We start from the raw sequence: 18,335 nt of genomic DNA, 5'->3' as shown, positions 1-18,335 counted from the left end.
ATGGCTAAAGAAGCAAGAGAGGTGTCCATTCACACAAATACTTCCAACTCCCCACCACAAAGCTGAATGTAACAACAGGACACTGAGAAGATGGAGAGAGAGTTGGGAACACGTAGATTCAAGTCCTGCCTCAACACATCCTAATCATTACCATAATGACAACACATTTGTGGAGAGAACATTAAGGCTGGCTAACTACATCACTTGCATTATTTCATTTGATTCTCAAACCCTATAAAGAGAGAGGTATCTTTAATTAATGAATCTTTCATGATTAATAATTAATATTATCTCCAGGTTACAGAAAAGGGAGGCTGAGCCAGGATGCAGGTTTTGACCAAGGCCAAAAAGCTATTAAGCATTTGAGATAGAACCTGAATACAAGTCTTTCTGATAAGAAGTCGAGGGCTCTATGACCCACTGACTTGCATACTCCTGACTGACCATGGGCAAAGCTCTTACTGTCTCAATGTCCCAGACAACTCTCTAAGAGAATAAGAATGTGAAAGATATAAGTCCCTTTATGATAGAAATTATACCATTTTTCTCTATTTTCCAGAACTTAGAAGAATGCTAGACATATGGAAAGCACTTAATAAATTCTTTTTTGGATATGTGAATGAATGAAGTGATAAGCCACGTTGCTGATAGACATCAGAGGGAGGAGAGTTGCTTACAATGATGAACTAACTCAGATCTGAACCAGAAAAAAAAACACAAAACAAAAATAGCTAACCAGCCGTAAGCTTCCCATGGACTGTGTAATTCATAATGCCTGTAACCAAAATAATATATTTACTGTAATCAATAACAGACTAATGAAAATACTGGCCTCCTGCATATTTACTTACAAAACTAAAAACATTCATTGATTTCCATTTTAAAATAACTTCAAAAGAAAATTACTTTCACATCACAAAATTTAAAAAAAAATCAAATATGACATTTTTGTTAACCAGTGGAAAAAAGTTTCTTACATTTGCATATTTTAAAAAGAAAATTTCAAAACTGAATGCATGACAGCATTCTCAGACTTGCCAGCAAATGTCTGTTTCAGAGAGTAGCCACAGTCTGACAGGCTGTGACTATTTTTAACAAATAGGTGTTTTCTCTTGCTTCAGACCCTGCTCATAAAAATGTTTCAGTTTAAAAAAAAAAATTACCCCCAGGAATCTAAGAAGCAGTACCCCAAATGATTTTAAAGCAAATCCCTATTACATGAACTATTCCAATTTGCAATGATTCTATGGACAATTTTCAATGTGGTCTACCTTTAATACCCACCTGGAAAAATGTCCACAGGTTTTTACAATATAAAAAGCTCTGGCCTTTTTTCAATTGGGTACCCAGCTGGAGACATAATAAAACCTTGGCTGTATGATTTACTTGGTAAATGTCTCATATTCTATAAATTATCTTTCCTCAGGGGAAAAAAAAAACTTGAATTTACTTCATGCTGCAGTGCAAAGAAAGGAAGGAGGATATATTTCCTAATTAAAACCCAATATCTGGCATTATGGGAAAAAAATCCATGATTACTATAGATATTCAAGGAGTTGCTCATTTGTAAAATTTGCATAATCAGTTTGTATTGAACTTGCTTAGCTCCAACTTAAAATGTTTTATATTAAAATATTAGGGGAGGGGTGCAACTAGAGTTTTTAATCCCATTTTTAGTTCCTAAATCTCCTTTCAACTTCTACCTTTGTTTCATACAGAATATGTTTTATATAGAATTTTAGAGGAAAATATAATTTCAAAAGCCAACTGTAGGATTGTAACTCTGGCCTCCAACAACAAATAAGTTATATGAAGGGAGGAATAACTACTTTGAATAGTACTTTCCATTTTTCATCACTGTTTTTCTTTCCATTAACTGTACTGTCAACAAATACAAAGAAGTCTTCATAATGTTTTCAGATATATGGCACTTATCTATACTAAAAGCTAGCATGATGTATATAAGTTATACAGTAACAATAATTATTATCATTATTATAAATGGTTACCTTTTGCCTTAAGATTTGAAGTATTTTTGATGCATTGTTTCATTTGATTTATTTCATATCTCATAATGTATCTGACATATTATTGTAGTAACTCTGAGGTAGGCATTGTTCTCCCATTTTAAAAGAGGGGGAAACTACAAGTAATTTCATTAAAATGACTTGGCCAAGGTCACAAAGTCCATGAGGGATAAAGGTCTAATTCAAACCTAACATTTCCTGAATCCTATCCCCTCCACATATTGAGCTTCTTACATGGGAAAATGGCTAGAGTGTTAGGCTTGGGAGTCAAGAAGACTGGATGCAAAATTGGCCTTTTAAACCAGCTGTCGAGACTATAGATAAGTCACAAATTCTTTTTCGGCTCCATTTAATAGATGAGCATAATAATACCTACAATATATTGTATAAGGTTTCTGTAAGGCTCAAATAAGTAAACATAATGTTTTTTTTCAAATGTTTTCAAATGTTAAGGTACTATTTGAAATGTCCCTTATTATTTATTAATTTCTTTGAACCTGATCAATCCATCCACCCATCCATCCACCCATCAATCAATAAGCATTTATTAAATCCGAGATACTAGGCAAGGTGCTGAGAATACAAAGACAAAAGTAAAACAGTCTCTGCCCTTCAGGTGCTTAAATCCTATTAGAAGAAATAACATGTACTCATATAAACAAACATAAAATATATGTCAAGTAATTCTAGAGGACATGGAGATTCAATTGCAGAGATGCATGCCACTTAAAAAAATTAAAAGGACACCACTCTGGGTTTTCAGAATAAATGAAAAAAATATGAATCAAATTAGTTAAAACTGACCAAGAAAATTTCTGATTTAAAAAAAAATTACCTTGTCTGTATCCACTTTTCCTTTGATAAATTCTAACTTCCAAAACTGCAAAGCCTGCTCAAGTGTTAAGCCAATGCCCTTCAGGAAAAGGCCATATTGCATTCGTCCACCATGCCTAAGATGATGATGCTCTCGCAAAGCTTTATGTAACTGACGCATACAAAGTGGAAACGATTTCACTGCAAGCTGTAAGGAAAACAAATTGTGGCTATGAGGCAGATTAATATTTTACTTATATTATTTATCAATAGGAATTATAAATTCCTTATACCTGGAAAAACTAAGAACTAAAGAGATGTAGTAAAGAATATGATTACAGATAAACATTTTTAAAACTTGATTTCTAATCATATTCATACAGCTAAAGCTAAAAAATACATATTGCACTGGAGTAAAAGACAATGACAACACAAAGACAATGAACATGATAATCCAGACCAATCTCACATCTGGACCCAAAAAGGCTATTGAATTTTCTGAAGCCCTGTCACTCTAAATCAACTGCCCTAGTTTCAACACTCAAATTTATTTCTTTTTCATGGAGAATACAGAATCAAACAAAAAAAAAAAAAACCAAGACGAGGATGGCATTTTCCCTACAATTTTTTTTAAGTGTCTCCTTGTTTGAGCATAAAGCTATAAACAGCCAGAACAGCTGTCCATAAAATTAATACGAATTCCCTTTAAAGTGTTAGCTTTTCCTTTGAAAAAAGCAACTAAAGATGAAGGCTCAGGTCATTCACCCAGCAATACACAATAGGCACAAATCTCGGAAAGGTGTGAGACTGCTGAAATAGCTGTTTTAGAAGATTAAAGGATGTACAAGTTAGAACAAGTTCCAACTAACTTGTGAATTAATAATCAGTTTTATTCCTATTTCTGGGAATCTTAAAAGTAAGCACTTTTTATAGTATTGAAAGCAACAGGTTGAATATGAACTTTGGTTCATTTCTATATACATTCACAATTTTCTTATGTGGATTGCCTCATTATGATTCAGTTTAATGTTCCCACCATTTAAAACTCAGTATATTTTTTAATTAGAATATGCAATAAGGTGTTTGGTCCCAGAATATTTTTTTAATCGATTCATTGCTCTATTCCTAGATTTCTTCCTTGTTTACTTTTTCTAGGGGGCCGGGGATAGAAAAATGAGGGAATAAGAGAGTAATTCAAGGTAAATAAGTAGACTATTGCCCGGGAATACCAAATATCCTAAAGGATTCTTAATAAGCTCATTCATTCTACCAGGAAACTTTACTTCCCTAGGCATGAGATGGACTGACAATATCTGAAGTCCCTTCCAAATAGTCTGTATCTACAGAACTATAATAGTTTCACTAAAATGTATTTTCCATTACTGTACTGGCATTCAAAGGATATATTAATAATTATGGAAATTTTAAATTATTTTATCCAAATGTATAAAATGTTTCAAAATATGTTTGTCATTTACTTACCATATTTTAAGGGAATTTCATTTAAAAAATACTACTAAGCGCAGAAGAAAAACATAAGATTGATTACGAAATTTGATTGATTTATGAATGGGGTTTTGGCTTTAGAAGAACACTATTACAAATATGAATAATATGAAAATAGGCTTTGAACAATGGCATGTACATAAACCAGTAAATTTTGTGTCAGCAGCAGGAGGGGGGAGGGAAGAGGGAAGGGAAAGAACACAAATCTTGTAATCATGGAAAAATATTCTAAACAAATTAAAAAAAAAAAGAATACTACTTAAATTGCATGACCTTTTATTTTTGGTTCAAACCTGTGATTTCAACAGCACTGGAGACTCTTGTAAGGAAACTACCACTACAAATGCAGATCAGCAACTGTTTGGCAATCTATAATCTTATTAAGGCACTTAGAGGTAAAAAGTCTTATACAGTGTCACAAAGAGGTATATCAAAGGTCTAGTCTTGAACAATGACCTTTCTAACTCTTAAGAATAGATGTGTAATTGCTCCTCCTCCTCATATGATTAAATTCTGAGTGAAAAGAGCTTTTCCCCTTACCCTAAGGGGGAAAAGTTTCCTAGGTATAAGAAATATAATCATCTAGAACACTATAGGAAAAGCTTTTCTTTCTGATGAATTATTTGAAATACATTCTTTTAAAAACTAATCCCATGATTAAAGAATATCTGTATTTTTTTCTATATTTCCAGAACTTAGAACGGTGCCTGGCATATAACAGACACTTAGTAAATTTTTTGATTGACTGGTTACATGAAAAATCATTTAAATGCTAAAGGACATGATACTCACAGAATCAAGCTGATCCAATGAAATTTTCCCCATATTTCCTTGTGCATTGTAATCTTGACCAACATAGGAATGACTTGGGAGAGAAAAAAAAACACATACACACACACACACACATGAAAATATTAAGATTTTTATCTACATTATTTAGTTGTTTCCAATGAAAATTTATTCTGTAATAATGATATCCAAAATTATATTTCACATAAAGCCCCAGAATTAATGACAAATAATTCATAAACTTCTTGAATATTATATACCCTTTAACCCTGTTATTGTTACTAAGCTTACACCTTAAAGAGATTAAAGAAACAAATAAAGGATCCAAATGTACAAAAATACTCATAGTAGCACTTTTTAAAACAGAAGATCACCAGAAACAAAGTTAGGAAATAGTTAAGTAAAATGTGTTATAAGAAATTCAAAAATAGTTGAATCAAGAAAAACCTGGGAAAACTTCTGTAAACTGATACACAGTGAATTAAGCAGAACCAAGAAAATAACTCATGAACTGACTTCAAAACTATAAAGGAGCACAATTTTGAAAAACTGAAGAACTCCAATGAATCCAAGAAGACTTATGATGAAAACCACTTCCCTCCTCTTTGTGGAGAAGTGATAGACAGTAGATACAGAATAAGTTGCATACTTTCAGAGATAGCCAATATGTGGATTTGTTTTGCCTCACTAAACTTATTTTTATAAAAGAGGGCTTTTATTAATGAAGGAAGACTATTCTAGAGGAAGGAGAGGAGAAAGGTGGGAAAGAGGTAGTAATAATTATGCAAAAAATAAGAAAAGTGCATCAATGGAAGAAACCTTAAAAATTAAAAAGTAAACAGCAAAAGGAAGATGAGATGGGGACACAATCAAGAATCTGGTACTACTGCAATAAACTGATAACATACTTGGTAACTTACTATCTCCATTTAACCAATAATAAAACTGAGGCTCATAGAGAATTAGTTCATCTAAGGTTGCATATTCAATGAGTAGTAGTAATGGAAGCCCAAATTCATAGCTGAGTTTTCTTTTTGTTTTTAACTAAGCAGTTTTTGATGGGACTCTTTCCACAATATTAAAAATAAGTACCAAGATATAACATGCTTGCTTGAGAAATGTGATTACCTATCGTATGCACTTTAACTGGTTTTGTCTATAAGCCTGCGTATGTAGTTTACTGTAATAATGGACCGTTAAAAAATTACTTTGAATAAACACAATTATTTGTAATAGTAGCAAATCCTGCTGGCACTTATCACAAGGGTATTTATTTTGAGATCAAATCAAGTCAGGTGTGTTACTCTAAGATTTTAAGCCTCCAAGGGACAGTAGCATACAAAAGGGTAATAATATTTTGAAAAGCACGGAGCAGTAATTCACAAACCAATCATGTAAATAAATACCTTTGCTCTGGCTACATTATAGGAAAGTTAGGTGATTCAAAAAATTGGTTGTACAGTTCAACTGAAATGAACAGTTTTTGATTTGTGAGAAAAAACTAACCTAGAAGGAGACTTCAGCTAGTATGTGTATGCTCTTTCTTCTGCCCTGCTTCATTTAATATTTTTAGCAATGATGTGCATAAAAGACAAAGATGGTACATTCTCAGAATTGTTGGATGCCAGAAATTGAAAAAGGCCTAACAGTTTGGAATGATGAGCTGTATATAAGAAGATAACATTTAACAGGAATAAATATAAAGTCTTGTACTCAAATTCAAAACAATCAACTAGAAAAATATCAGGTAGGAGGAGATCTATAAATTGATTTAAGACAAACCTAGAGTATTTGGGGTCATGCCATCTATTGATGGCCAAAAAACTAGTATAAACTTTTTTTCTGCATGAAAGGAAGTATACTAAACACAGTAAAGAATGGAGCAGGGTACCCTCCTTATTTTGAGGGGTAGGGATAGGGATAGGAACTCTAATTTCATTAGTATAGGGAACTCCAGGATTCTCTTCACTGGTCCATCTTCTCTGCATATAGTCTTAGAGTCACTCATCTATCTAGCTCCCATATTGGGCACTATCAGATTAATGATAATTTTCCATCAATATTTCAACCCAAGCCCACCAGTCAGTGCTCTCTGACCATTTTCATATCATTCCCCCACCTTCCTTTTTGTCCTCACTCTGATCTCTCCTTCCACTTCTAGCTTTGGAAATAGTAATCAAGTCAATATTCTTGGAATTCTTGGAAAGAACACATCAATCTGTTGTCCTGTGTCAAATTTTCCCCACCCCTGTGACATCCTAGTTCAAAATACCCTTCTCAGGCCACTGCTCTCTACTTTGTTCCATAACTTGTCTTCCCTTATTAAAATAGAAGTTCCTTGAGAATAGGGGCTGTTTTCTTTTAGCATCTGTGTACTAGGCTTTAGCACAATTCCTAGCACAGGATAAGTGCTATGCTAGATAAATGTTCCTGCCCTGGGTCTTTTCCAAGGAGTTTTAGTAACTTGCCCATGGTCACACAAACAGGGTGGGTCACTGTCAGGCCTTGGACCCAGGGCTTCCCAGGCCTGGCTCTGAGGGCAGCTTCTCTAACCTCTACACTAGCTGGCAAACACAGGGTCGGGGTCAAGCATGTTCACCATTAGCACCATGAGAATTCAATACTATGTCAGATGAAGGAAATCCCTTTGGGAGGCACACTCATTGGAAGGTCAAATACTAAAGGGGAAGCTTTAAAACATCAACACAATGAGAAGCCAGGATTCACTGGAAAAGTCTCTGATTCTGGGAAAGACTTGAAGGTAAAAGGCAAGCGGGCAGCAGATGATGACATGGACAGATGGTGCCATGCAAGCAATGAACAGGAGTTTAGACAGAACAACAACAAAATATTCCAAAAGTTTTTATGGTTTCAATTTGTATTCCAGTTAACTTCTGAGTAGAGAACCAGGACCAATGAGTGAAAATTACACAAAAGAAAATTGTGGCTTAATCTAAGAAAGTACTTATTAAAGAATGAGAATTTCCCAGAAAATTGGGACAGGTTGCCTCCAGGGTAATGAGTTCCTTATTACTAGAAATATTTGAGCAAAACCTAATCTACCACTTATCAGGGATTCTAAAGAGGATCCATTCCTTAAGTAGATGGACTAGATAAAATAACTTCTTTTTAAAACCCCTATTTCTGCAGAAGAGTGGTATGGGCTATGCTATGGGGACTAACTGACTTGCCCAGGGTCATATGACTAGAAGTATCTGAGGCCAAATTTGAACCCAGTACCTCCTATGTCTAGACTTGGCTCTATATCCATTGAACCACCTATCTGCCCCAATAAAATAACTTCTAAGGTCTCTCCAAATCTGAAATTCTATAATAAAAAAGGGGCTAACCAAGGTTAGATCAGATGAACTTATAGTGGAATAAATTCAATTCTCTGGTTTTTAAAAAAAAAAATCAGCAGCAAATTAGAATTATACCCAAAGGGCTATAAAACAATGCATACACTTTGACCCAGAAATACCACAACTAGGTCTGCATCCCAGAGAAATCAAAAAAAGAGGAAAGAACCTACATGTACAAAATTTTATAGCTGCTCTTTTTGTGGTAGCAAAGAATTGGAAAATGAGATGCCCATCAATTGGGGAATGGCTGAACAAATTGTGGTATATAATGGTGATGGAATACTATTGTATTCCTAAATAAACACTAATGTGCTATAAGGAATGATGACTAGGATGATTTCAGAAAGAGCTGGAAAGAGTTTCACGTATTGATACAGAGTAAAATAAACAGAACCAGGAGAACATTATACACAGTAACAGCAATATTGTGGAATGATCACCTGTGACAAACTTTGCTAATTATAATTCTGAAGGACTTATGACAACAAATTCTATCCAGCTTTAGAGAAAGGACTGTTGGCATAGGAATACAGATCAAAGCTTACAATTTTTCAATTGATTATTTGGGTTTATGTTTTGGGATTTAGGTTTTACAAGATTACTCACTTACAAAAATGAACAAAATGGAAATGTTTTGCATGATAAAACATGTATAACCCAGATGGATTCTCTTGTCAGCACCAGGAGGAGGAAGGTAAAGGAGATAAGTTTGATCATATAACTTAGGGAAGCCTGTGTGGAAATTTGTTTTATCATGTAATTCGTAATAAATAAATTAAGAAAAAAAGTAAAAGAAAAACTCAGCTGCCCACTCAAGGCAAATCTACAACCATCTATTAAATGTCTATTGTGTGCCAAGCACTATATTAAATATTGGAGATAGAAAGACAAATTTTTTTTTAAATCCCTGCTTTTGAAGATTCACAGTTTAATAAGGAGAAAACATAAACAACTACATATGAACAAAATATATAATAAATTGGACATAATGCGAGAGAGCACTAATATTAAAGAGAACTGAGAAAGGCTTCTTGCAAAAGGTGGGATTTCTTTGTATTCCCTGAGATTTGAAGGAAACAACAGAAACCAAGAAGCAAAGATAAAAAGGAAGGCATTCCAGGCACTGAGGATAGCTAATAAAAAGTTAGTCAAGAGTTGAAGTGTTATGGGCTAGGAACAGCAAGGAGGCCAATGTCAATGAAGTATGTGCAAGGGAGGTATCGGTGTAAGCACAGTATCAGGAATAGAGAAATCAAATGTTAGGGTTTGCAAAGACTAGAACAGTGAAAAGTTAAGGGAACTGATTTGGATTGCAATTTAACAGAGGAGTATAGCAAGTGTTCTTAAACTTTTTCATATTATGGACCATTTTGGAATTATGGTGACTCCTTTTCAGAATGTTTTTAGATGCATAAAATAAAATAGAAAGGACTACAAAGGAATCTAATATTGAAATAAAGATGCAATTTGTGTCTTCTTTCTTCCCCTCATCCAAGTTTACATCTGTTCACCCCAAGTTAGAAGAATGAGTTTGCACACAGCACAATAATACTGAATTACATAATAGGGGAAGTGGGAGGTTGGAAAATAGGCTGGAAGGGCATGCCAGTGGATGCAGAGGCAGAATTTAGTTAATGAACTAGTTAATGTAATTAATAATCACCAAAATCCCAGTTTGAATGTTGATAAAACAGAATATTAATTCAGCATTTGATGATCCTGCAAACTCTGATCCCAAAGGCTAATTTTGACTATTATTGATGGCCGCCAATATATAGCTCTCAAGAACAGAAAGATGAGACTGAAGACCTGGGCCCTTCCTACCTTCTTATATCTTGGTCCTTTAGACACACACATACACACACATGGCTTGCTTGCATTTCCTCATACACTACACACCACCACTCAAATCTCCCAGCTTTGTGCTTTTGTACTCCCATGCCTATGATGCCCTTCCCATTTACCTATGTCTCCTATGTCACATAGTTCCCCAGTTTTCCTACAAAACTCAGCTCAATGTCTTCCCCTTTTAGCTTTTGAAAATAAATTCTGTATATTCCTCTAGAATATAAAGCTCCTTGATAGCAGGGATTGGGTTTTTTCTTTTTCTTTGCATCCCCAAGATTTTGTACAATGCCTGGTACACAGTACAGAAAGTTTTTACTTTACATAAGTGGACCTATAAGCAGTCTTCTATGTAAAGAGAGTTTTATACAATGTGAATTTGCCCATGGATTTGGGGAAGGGAGGGAAGAAAGGAATACCAGTGGAAGGAGGAAGTTTGTACACAGGTCAAGAACAAGAGGGAACTAGGAACAGTGAAGCAGGAAGAGGCACATGGAAGAGCCAGGGTGAGACTGGAGGTACCCAAGCCTGGGCAGTCAAAAGACAAACACACCAAGGCCAGACACTGGGGGGTGAGCAAAGTGGAGGTCTCAAGCCCAACCCTTAATCTGGCAGCATCTCCATTTGTCTGTTCTAATGCTTTCACTCAGAAGGAGGTTTTTTAGTGAGGTTTTTGTTGAGGGAGGTCACCACAGAGCACCAAGCTGGGGGGCAGGAGAAAGGGGGTAGACAGAAAAACACAGAGAGAGACAGAAACAGAGAGAGACTGGGGCGGGGGGCGGGGGAAGGATGGAGTTAGACAGAGAGACAGAGAGCAGTACTTCTAAAGTAAAGTTAACATAGATGGTTTTTGGAATGTCTGTTTCTCTTAGAATTCTTTTTTTTTGTTGTTAAACCTGTATCTTCCTTCTTAGAATCAATACTATGTATTGGTTCCAAAGCAGAAGAGCAGTAAGGAAAAGGCAATGGGGGTTAAGTGACTTGCCCAGGGTCACAGAGCTGTCTGAGGCCAGATTTGAACCTAGAACCTCCCCTCTCTAGGACTTCATCTTCATCCATGGAGCCACCCAGTTGCCCCCTCTCTTAGAATGTTTAAAGTAAAATTTGCTTAAAGGCAGTTTATGTAAAGCAAGAATTGTCTACAATTGCTTAATAAATATCTGTTAACTGGCTGACTAATCTATCCCTAAAACCTCACTCCCAGGTTGTAACACTGATCAAACAGAACATATACTCCTTAAACACAGAAAGATATGTATGCAATTAAACATACCAACAAGTTACAAACTCTTAATAAGTAGAATATATAGATTTCAGAAGAACTCTGTTCTTTAGAATTATATATAGCACCTTAAGTCTAAGATTTCAAAAAATCATTTACCTTAGCATCTCAATTATACTTTGTTTACCAGCAAAGGTCATCAAAAACAGCAGATAATTACCACAGAGTAATGAATCAGAATCCTAGATCTGTGCTTGTAGTAGAGAAGAATCAAATCAATAACTCTAATGGCCAGTGCTTTTCTTAAGTAGTAAGGAAAAACTAGACATTCCACAAATAATCTTCAAAGACAAAAACCAAGACAGACAACTAGAAATTAGTATATCCTTTTATGGTTGATTCAAAGGACAATCAAGTTATTATCTTCATTTTACAAATGAAAAAATTGAGTAGAAGAGGGAAATGACTTGCCCAAGGTTACAAAGTCATACCATCTCACAGAACATTTAATGCCTCACATCTTATCCAGCTATCAAATCAAATAATGTGTGTGTGTGTGGGGGGGGGGGGGGGGGGTTGAAGGGTGAACTTTGAGATGATGGCCCTTGACTTTAAGAGGATGGTAAGAAACAACAGCACTTTTTCAAAAGGTGCTACATGACAGGAAATTGACATAAGAAATGTAAGCATATAGTAGGAGAAAAAAGCTACATGACCTACCACAATTCAGTAATGTGCTATAACTGAACAAAAAGGAAATTACATAAGAAACCATCAAGCAATATTCCTACTCCACTTAGCATGGGTTTCATGATTTTATATTTTCTTTAAAATTTTACTTTTTTAAGTAGTTGAATTTTTTTTTCTATAGAGAAACAATGAAAATGATAAAGGAACCTATGAACATTTACTAAGAAAAAATATTGGAATGAGTGCATTTAAATTTTTAAAACTCACTACAAAATAAACGATTTACATTTCTTCATTTCTTTTATTAAGAAAAATATGAAGACATCCATTTCCTTCTACTTTTTATATTTTAATTCAAAAATAGAAAATGGAATTTAGATAGTAAAATCATATGTCAAAGAACAACTGTCTGGCAAAGAAGTGATCTGTGAGCATTATTATAGGATTTCATTTTTTAGTAAGGCCATAGGTTTCTAGTTAAGAATGTGGAACCTATCATCACCTAGCCCTAACTCACTGCTTTTCTTCATAAATTTAAGATCACATTAGCTTTTTTTTTCATTACATTGTTGTAATGGCCTATGCTAATAAACATTCTCCTCTCCACTTTTTTTTTCCATACAAACTTGCTATCTAATCACATCTTCTCTTCTTTGTTCTAATTAAGCTGATTTGTTTTTAACCCAAGTGTAAGATTTTTTACATTTATACATTTTAAATGTCATCTTCTTCGACTCTGCTGAACACTGTAACATGAGATCTTCCATGAAGATGTGTCTGAATCCTGTCTCTGCTCCTAACAGTATAATCTTGGAACATTTCACTCTCAGTTTAGGTTTTCTTCTTGGTTATAATCTTGGAACATTTCACTCTCAGTTTAGGTTTTCTTCTTGGTAAAAAGAAATTATTGGACTAGAAGATCTTAAGGTTCCCTCAGAGTTCTAGATCCTATGACCAGTCCTAAAATTCCATTATATTACAGAATTCATTAAAAAAATTTTTTTGTTTAAAAATATTTCCATGAAAGTCATATGATCTGTATTATCTCCCTCTTCTCCCCACTCTTGGAGCTGACAAGTAATTCAATCTGAGTTATACATGTATTATTACGCAAAACTTATTTCTCTATTATTTATTTTTGTAAGTAAATAATCTTATAGAACTAAAATTCCAAAATACATGCCTAAATAAACAAGTAATTAATCACATTTTCATCTGCATTCTGACTCCAACAGTTCTTTCTCTGGAGGTGGGTAGCATTTTTTTTTCAGAAACCTCTCAGAATTGTCCAGTATCATTGTATAGCTGATAGTAGCAAAATCTCTTACATTTGATTGTCTGATGATACTGCTGTTACTGTGTACAATGTTCTCCTGGTTCTGCTTATTTCACTCTGCATCAGTTCATGTAGGTCTTTTCAGCTCTTTCTGAAATCATCCTGTTTATCATTCCTTAAAGCACAATGAACATTACATGCCATAATTTGTTCAGCCATTCCCCAATTGAGGAACATCCTTTTTAGTTTCCAAGTCTTTGCCACCACAAAGAGAGCAGCTATAAATATTTTTGTACAAATAGTTTCTTTCCCACTTTTTTTTATCTCTTTGGAATATATACCCAATGAAGGTACTATTAGATCAAAAAATAGACATTCTTTTAAAGGTCTTTGGGCATAATTCCAAATTGCTCTCCAGAATGTTTGGATCATTTCACAACTCTACCAGCAAATGTATTAGTGTTCTAACTGAACTCATTTCTTAAAAGAGGAACTTATCTAGATAAAGATAAAGACTCAAATTCATGAACAAAAGCTACAAATCAATCAGGATACTTTAACTTAAGGCCATCAATTCTTTAAAATATTTAAAATGCACAAAGTACCAGGCTAAGAGACAGAAGACCTGAGTAAAAATCCTAGCTCCAGTCACTTAGCTGCTCCCCTTGGGCAAATAATTTTATCTCCAAGAACAAAACAGTTTTCATCTATAAAAATGTGAACAGCTTGCATGAGACAATCTTTTAGCTCCAAAATAGCTCTTTATTATACTAATATTCTATGATTATCAATATCTACATTTAAAAATAAAGTACATCAACTCACAATTCCAGGATGCTAAAAATGCTAAAAGCATCCTGGAATGAAAAAATGTAGAAGAAAAGCAACAAATGGAACCATTCCAAAAGGACAGCAAGATTTAAGATGAGATCACATTAGCCAATGAAGTTGGACATTTGGCTTCTACTTCACAGTGCCAAGGGAAGTTGCTAAAAAAGATTCATAACCATTATCTAGAAAAACAGAAACATTTCCCTAGCAAATCTTGGTGTCCGCTTTATATCATGCAGCCACCAAATGAATGCAGCTGCCAGGCTAATAAGCTGTCAAAATATGTTCTTATTAAAATATCTTCACAATAAAATAATAGATCTACTCTATGAATGAAAGTATGTACATTTTTGGTTCTCATTGAGAAACCTGATAATGTTAGTTTTCTGGAAGCATACTCTCAAGGTCCTTTTCTACAGAAAATAAAATTCCTTATTATTTCATGATGTATCCATTAACTCAAATAAGTCCAATGGAAAAAACACCTGTCAATTATAACTCACTTGGGGGAGGGGAGAGACTATATATTGTGATTTAAGTTGCTTCAGTGCCAAATAAAGTACTCTCATTTTTTAGGTGAGAGATATGACTCAATATGAATAATGAGGTCCTATTGTATCCTATTTGTATCCTATTTATTACCAAATAAAAAATCAGATGAGTGAGGAGCAACAGCAACTACTGGCGATGTCTGTGAGGAAAAGGATTCTCTTCTATGAGCTGCAGCTGGTAAAGAGGACTGAGGTTGGGGCTGCAGCTGAGATACTGAGGAATGCCACCACTGCCAATATGCAAAATATAACAAGCTGACAATTTTTAACAGACAGAAAAACTACAGATTTGAGGGGACACTAATACCATTAAAGTAAACCTGTGCTAGAAAAGACTCTTCTTATTCAATAATTTACCACAGCTATGAAAGTAATATATTACAGTGCCTCAGTTTCGTTTTCCTTAAAAACGGGTATTGATAACCACTAATCTACTGAAATATCTCCAACCTTAACTAATCTTTTTTCCCCTTCAGAGATTCTCAGATGAGAGCTGAAAGAGAGTGAAAAGTTGGATCATTTGCAGAAGCCACCAAAAAATCAGAAAAATACTGAAAATAATAGAGCTGTGGTTCAGTGAGCATTCAATTACATTACAGTACTAGCAGATACTGAGCTATAAAATGATACAGCGTATTTTTTTGCAAAAATGAAACAATTACTGTGCTATACAGACAAATAAACATGTTCACTACCCAGACAAGATTACATAAATGCATAAAATACAGAAAGAATCCTATTCGAAAGAATAGCATTACAATAAGAATATTTCCATGTCCAAGTAGATGACTTATCATAATGGGTTTTTGTTCATCTAGGTTATATAAAATTCTAGAAAACAAGAAGATGCCTTTGTCAGCTAAGTCCTTTTTGATCATTCAATCAATAAATTTCTAGTGAATCCCTACTAAGTGTCAGATACTCTAAGAAAATAAGAAGTCATGACCTATTTCCTCAGGGAACTTACAGACTAAATAGGAGAGGTGAGAAATAATATTTGTGTACAAATAAATTGTATACATAAATAACATTATACCCTATGCAACTTGAGGGAAAGAACATTGTCTTAGATAAAGTTCTATCTCCCCATAACACAGTACATGTAGGTATTTAATAGATGCTTGTTTAAGGAACAGTAAAAGAATGTGAATGAATGCCACCAGGAAGAGAAAGAGAAGACTCTGGGAGTTTGGGAGCCTGGAGGCCCTAGATTTCAAAGATGGAAAGGAAAAGTCTGATAAATCCAGAAGACTGAACTAGTTAAAGGTACAGCTAAATTGGCAGTGAGGTGGCACAGTGGAATAGAGAGCTGGGCCTGGAATCAAGAAGATTCTTCTTCCTCAGTTCAAATCTAGCCTCAGACACTTATTACCTGTGTGACCTTAGATAAGTTAACTATGCCTCAGTTTCATCATCTATAAAATGATTCAGAGATGGAAATGGCAAACTACTCAAGTATCTTTGTCAAGAAAACCCTTAATGGGGTCACAAAAAGTCAGACATAGCTGAAAACAACTGAACAACAGTACCTAAATTAGAAAGTCAGAATAGGTGTATAATCTAAATGGCAATATTAGGCAACATGCCAGGAAGGGAAATGAAAATGGCTAAGTGAGTTTGAGTTTAAGTTTGCTAATAAGAAAAAACAAATAAACATGAGGATATGAACTTTTAAATTATATCTGTATCTCTCTGTAAACTATAGTCTTGAATTATAAAAAAAACTGGTACTCTGCCAGTTTACTTGAAATCATATTCTACAGATAACATTTGCTGTTGTTCAGTCATTTCAGCAGTATCTGACTCCTTTTAAATCCATTTTGGGTTTTCTTGGCAAAGATACTGGAGTAGTTTGCCATTTTTTTCTCCAGCTCATTTTACAGATGAGTAAACTAAAGCAAACAAGAATAAGCAACTTGTCCAGGGTCTGAAGATGGACTTGAACTTGGGTCTTCCTGACTTCAGACCTGGCACTGCATCACTGAGTTGTCCTACTTATGACAATATTTAATGAGAAAATCTAATCTGGAAGTTAACTCTATGAAAAACTCATCGCAGCTATAATAGATGCTGCTGTTTTGACTAAATTAATTTTTTTAAAAAACAAATACAAAAAACAGCTTACAGAACTTCAATACTAAAATAGAGTCCTTTCCTCAATGTAGTGAATTCCTCCAGAAATGCCACTCATAAGTATCACCCAATTACCATCCCTCAGGACACAACATTCTATGACCATGGTTAAGTTGTGTAAAGGTGAAAATTAATAATTGGACAATAATTTTATGAAATTATGTGGTTGCCAATGTTTATTATATTTCAAGTCAGAAACTTATTTACAAGTATTTATAAATAGAAAGGAAACAATAAAGAAGAGAAATGTGAGGGAAATAGTTATCTATCCTATCAACCTAAATATCTTGCCCAGTGTCTGTTTAATCCAGGCAGAGATTAATTAGCTCTCAACTAGGAAGGCTGGTGATGAGAAACATGGCCTCCTTCAAGATGGTTACATTAAGATTAAGCCCCGATTTATTTATATTCTAAGACTTGGCATTCCCTCACTAGGCCACCATTTCCTGAAGGTTTTGAGCAACATGGAAAGAAACTGAACCAAGGTAATTGCTGGCATTGAAATCTGTCTGATGGGAAAGATAAAACTCAAAAGAAATCTTTGACTATCAAATTTAAGCAGTCTATCTTATCAGTTAATGAATAGGCTGTTAGATGGGAGAGACAATTGAATTTATTTTGATTCTTCAAGCATTTACCACATGTGCAAATATTTATGCAAAATGTTTATAAATGTTTACTATTGATTGAAAGGCATTCAGGTCTGTATTTGGGGTATAAAGGCAAAAATAGTAACAGTCCTCAAGGAATTTACCCAATGTCCTCAAGGAAATTACATTCTCCTGGGAAGTAACACACACAGATGTGGTAATTCCATAAGGACATTGTAAACCTTAAAATTTCTTAGACTTATAAATGTTGGAAATCTCACCATTGGGAAATTTCATACTTGGAAAATTTCTTACTGATAGTGTATTGGAATGTGAACCCCATTGGCATGGGAGGTTCCTTCTCCTCCCTTCTTAAGATTACTTTAGGACAGAAACCTTTTGCTAAACAATGGAAAGGGCTTTGACCTATGCTTAAGCACAGAACAGGAATTTCTTTGAGTCATGATTGATTTTAGAATTGATACAATAGAGATATTTGGAATGACAGAATCAGGTCTTGGAAAATACAATTTCCACCCCACTCAATCCTAACAGGATTTAGGAAGGGCTGCAGCATAGATCAAAATTTAATTATTTGAGAATATGATCTCCAACAGACATGTGCAAAGCCACAGACCTCTGGGCAGTCCTGGGTTAAGCTAGAGCCACCATTGGCACAGGGAAATTGATGGACAGTGAT

At 34.5% G+C, this 18,335-nt stretch overlaps 1 protein-coding gene across 3 annotated transcripts in view; it reads right to left on the bottom strand.

Moving 5' to 3' along the window:
- Positions 1–18,335, bottom strand: part of PRIM2 (DNA primase subunit 2) — a 391,097-nt gene that overhangs the window by 115,686 nt on the left and 257,076 nt on the right. For all 3 annotated transcript variants that reach the window (XM_056818436.1, XM_001364873.4, XM_056818435.1), the window contains exons 9-10: positions 5,139–5,211; positions 2,863–3,048 (exon numbers count right to left, since the gene is read on the bottom strand). In XM_056818436.1, coding sequence (XP_056674414.1) covers positions 2,863–3,048; positions 5,139–5,211 — 259 coding nt within the window. The remainder of the gene's footprint in view (positions 1–2,862; positions 3,049–5,138; positions 5,212–18,335) is intronic.

Source organism: Monodelphis domestica, chromosome 2, assembly GCF_027887165.1.
Source record: "Monodelphis domestica isolate mMonDom1 chromosome 2, mMonDom1.pri, whole genome shotgun sequence".
Classification (NCBI taxonomy): domain Eukaryota; kingdom Metazoa; phylum Chordata; class Mammalia; order Didelphimorphia; family Didelphidae; genus Monodelphis; species Monodelphis domestica.
Note: the sequence above shows the minus strand (reverse complement) of the source record. Positions and strands in the feature narration are given on the sequence as shown.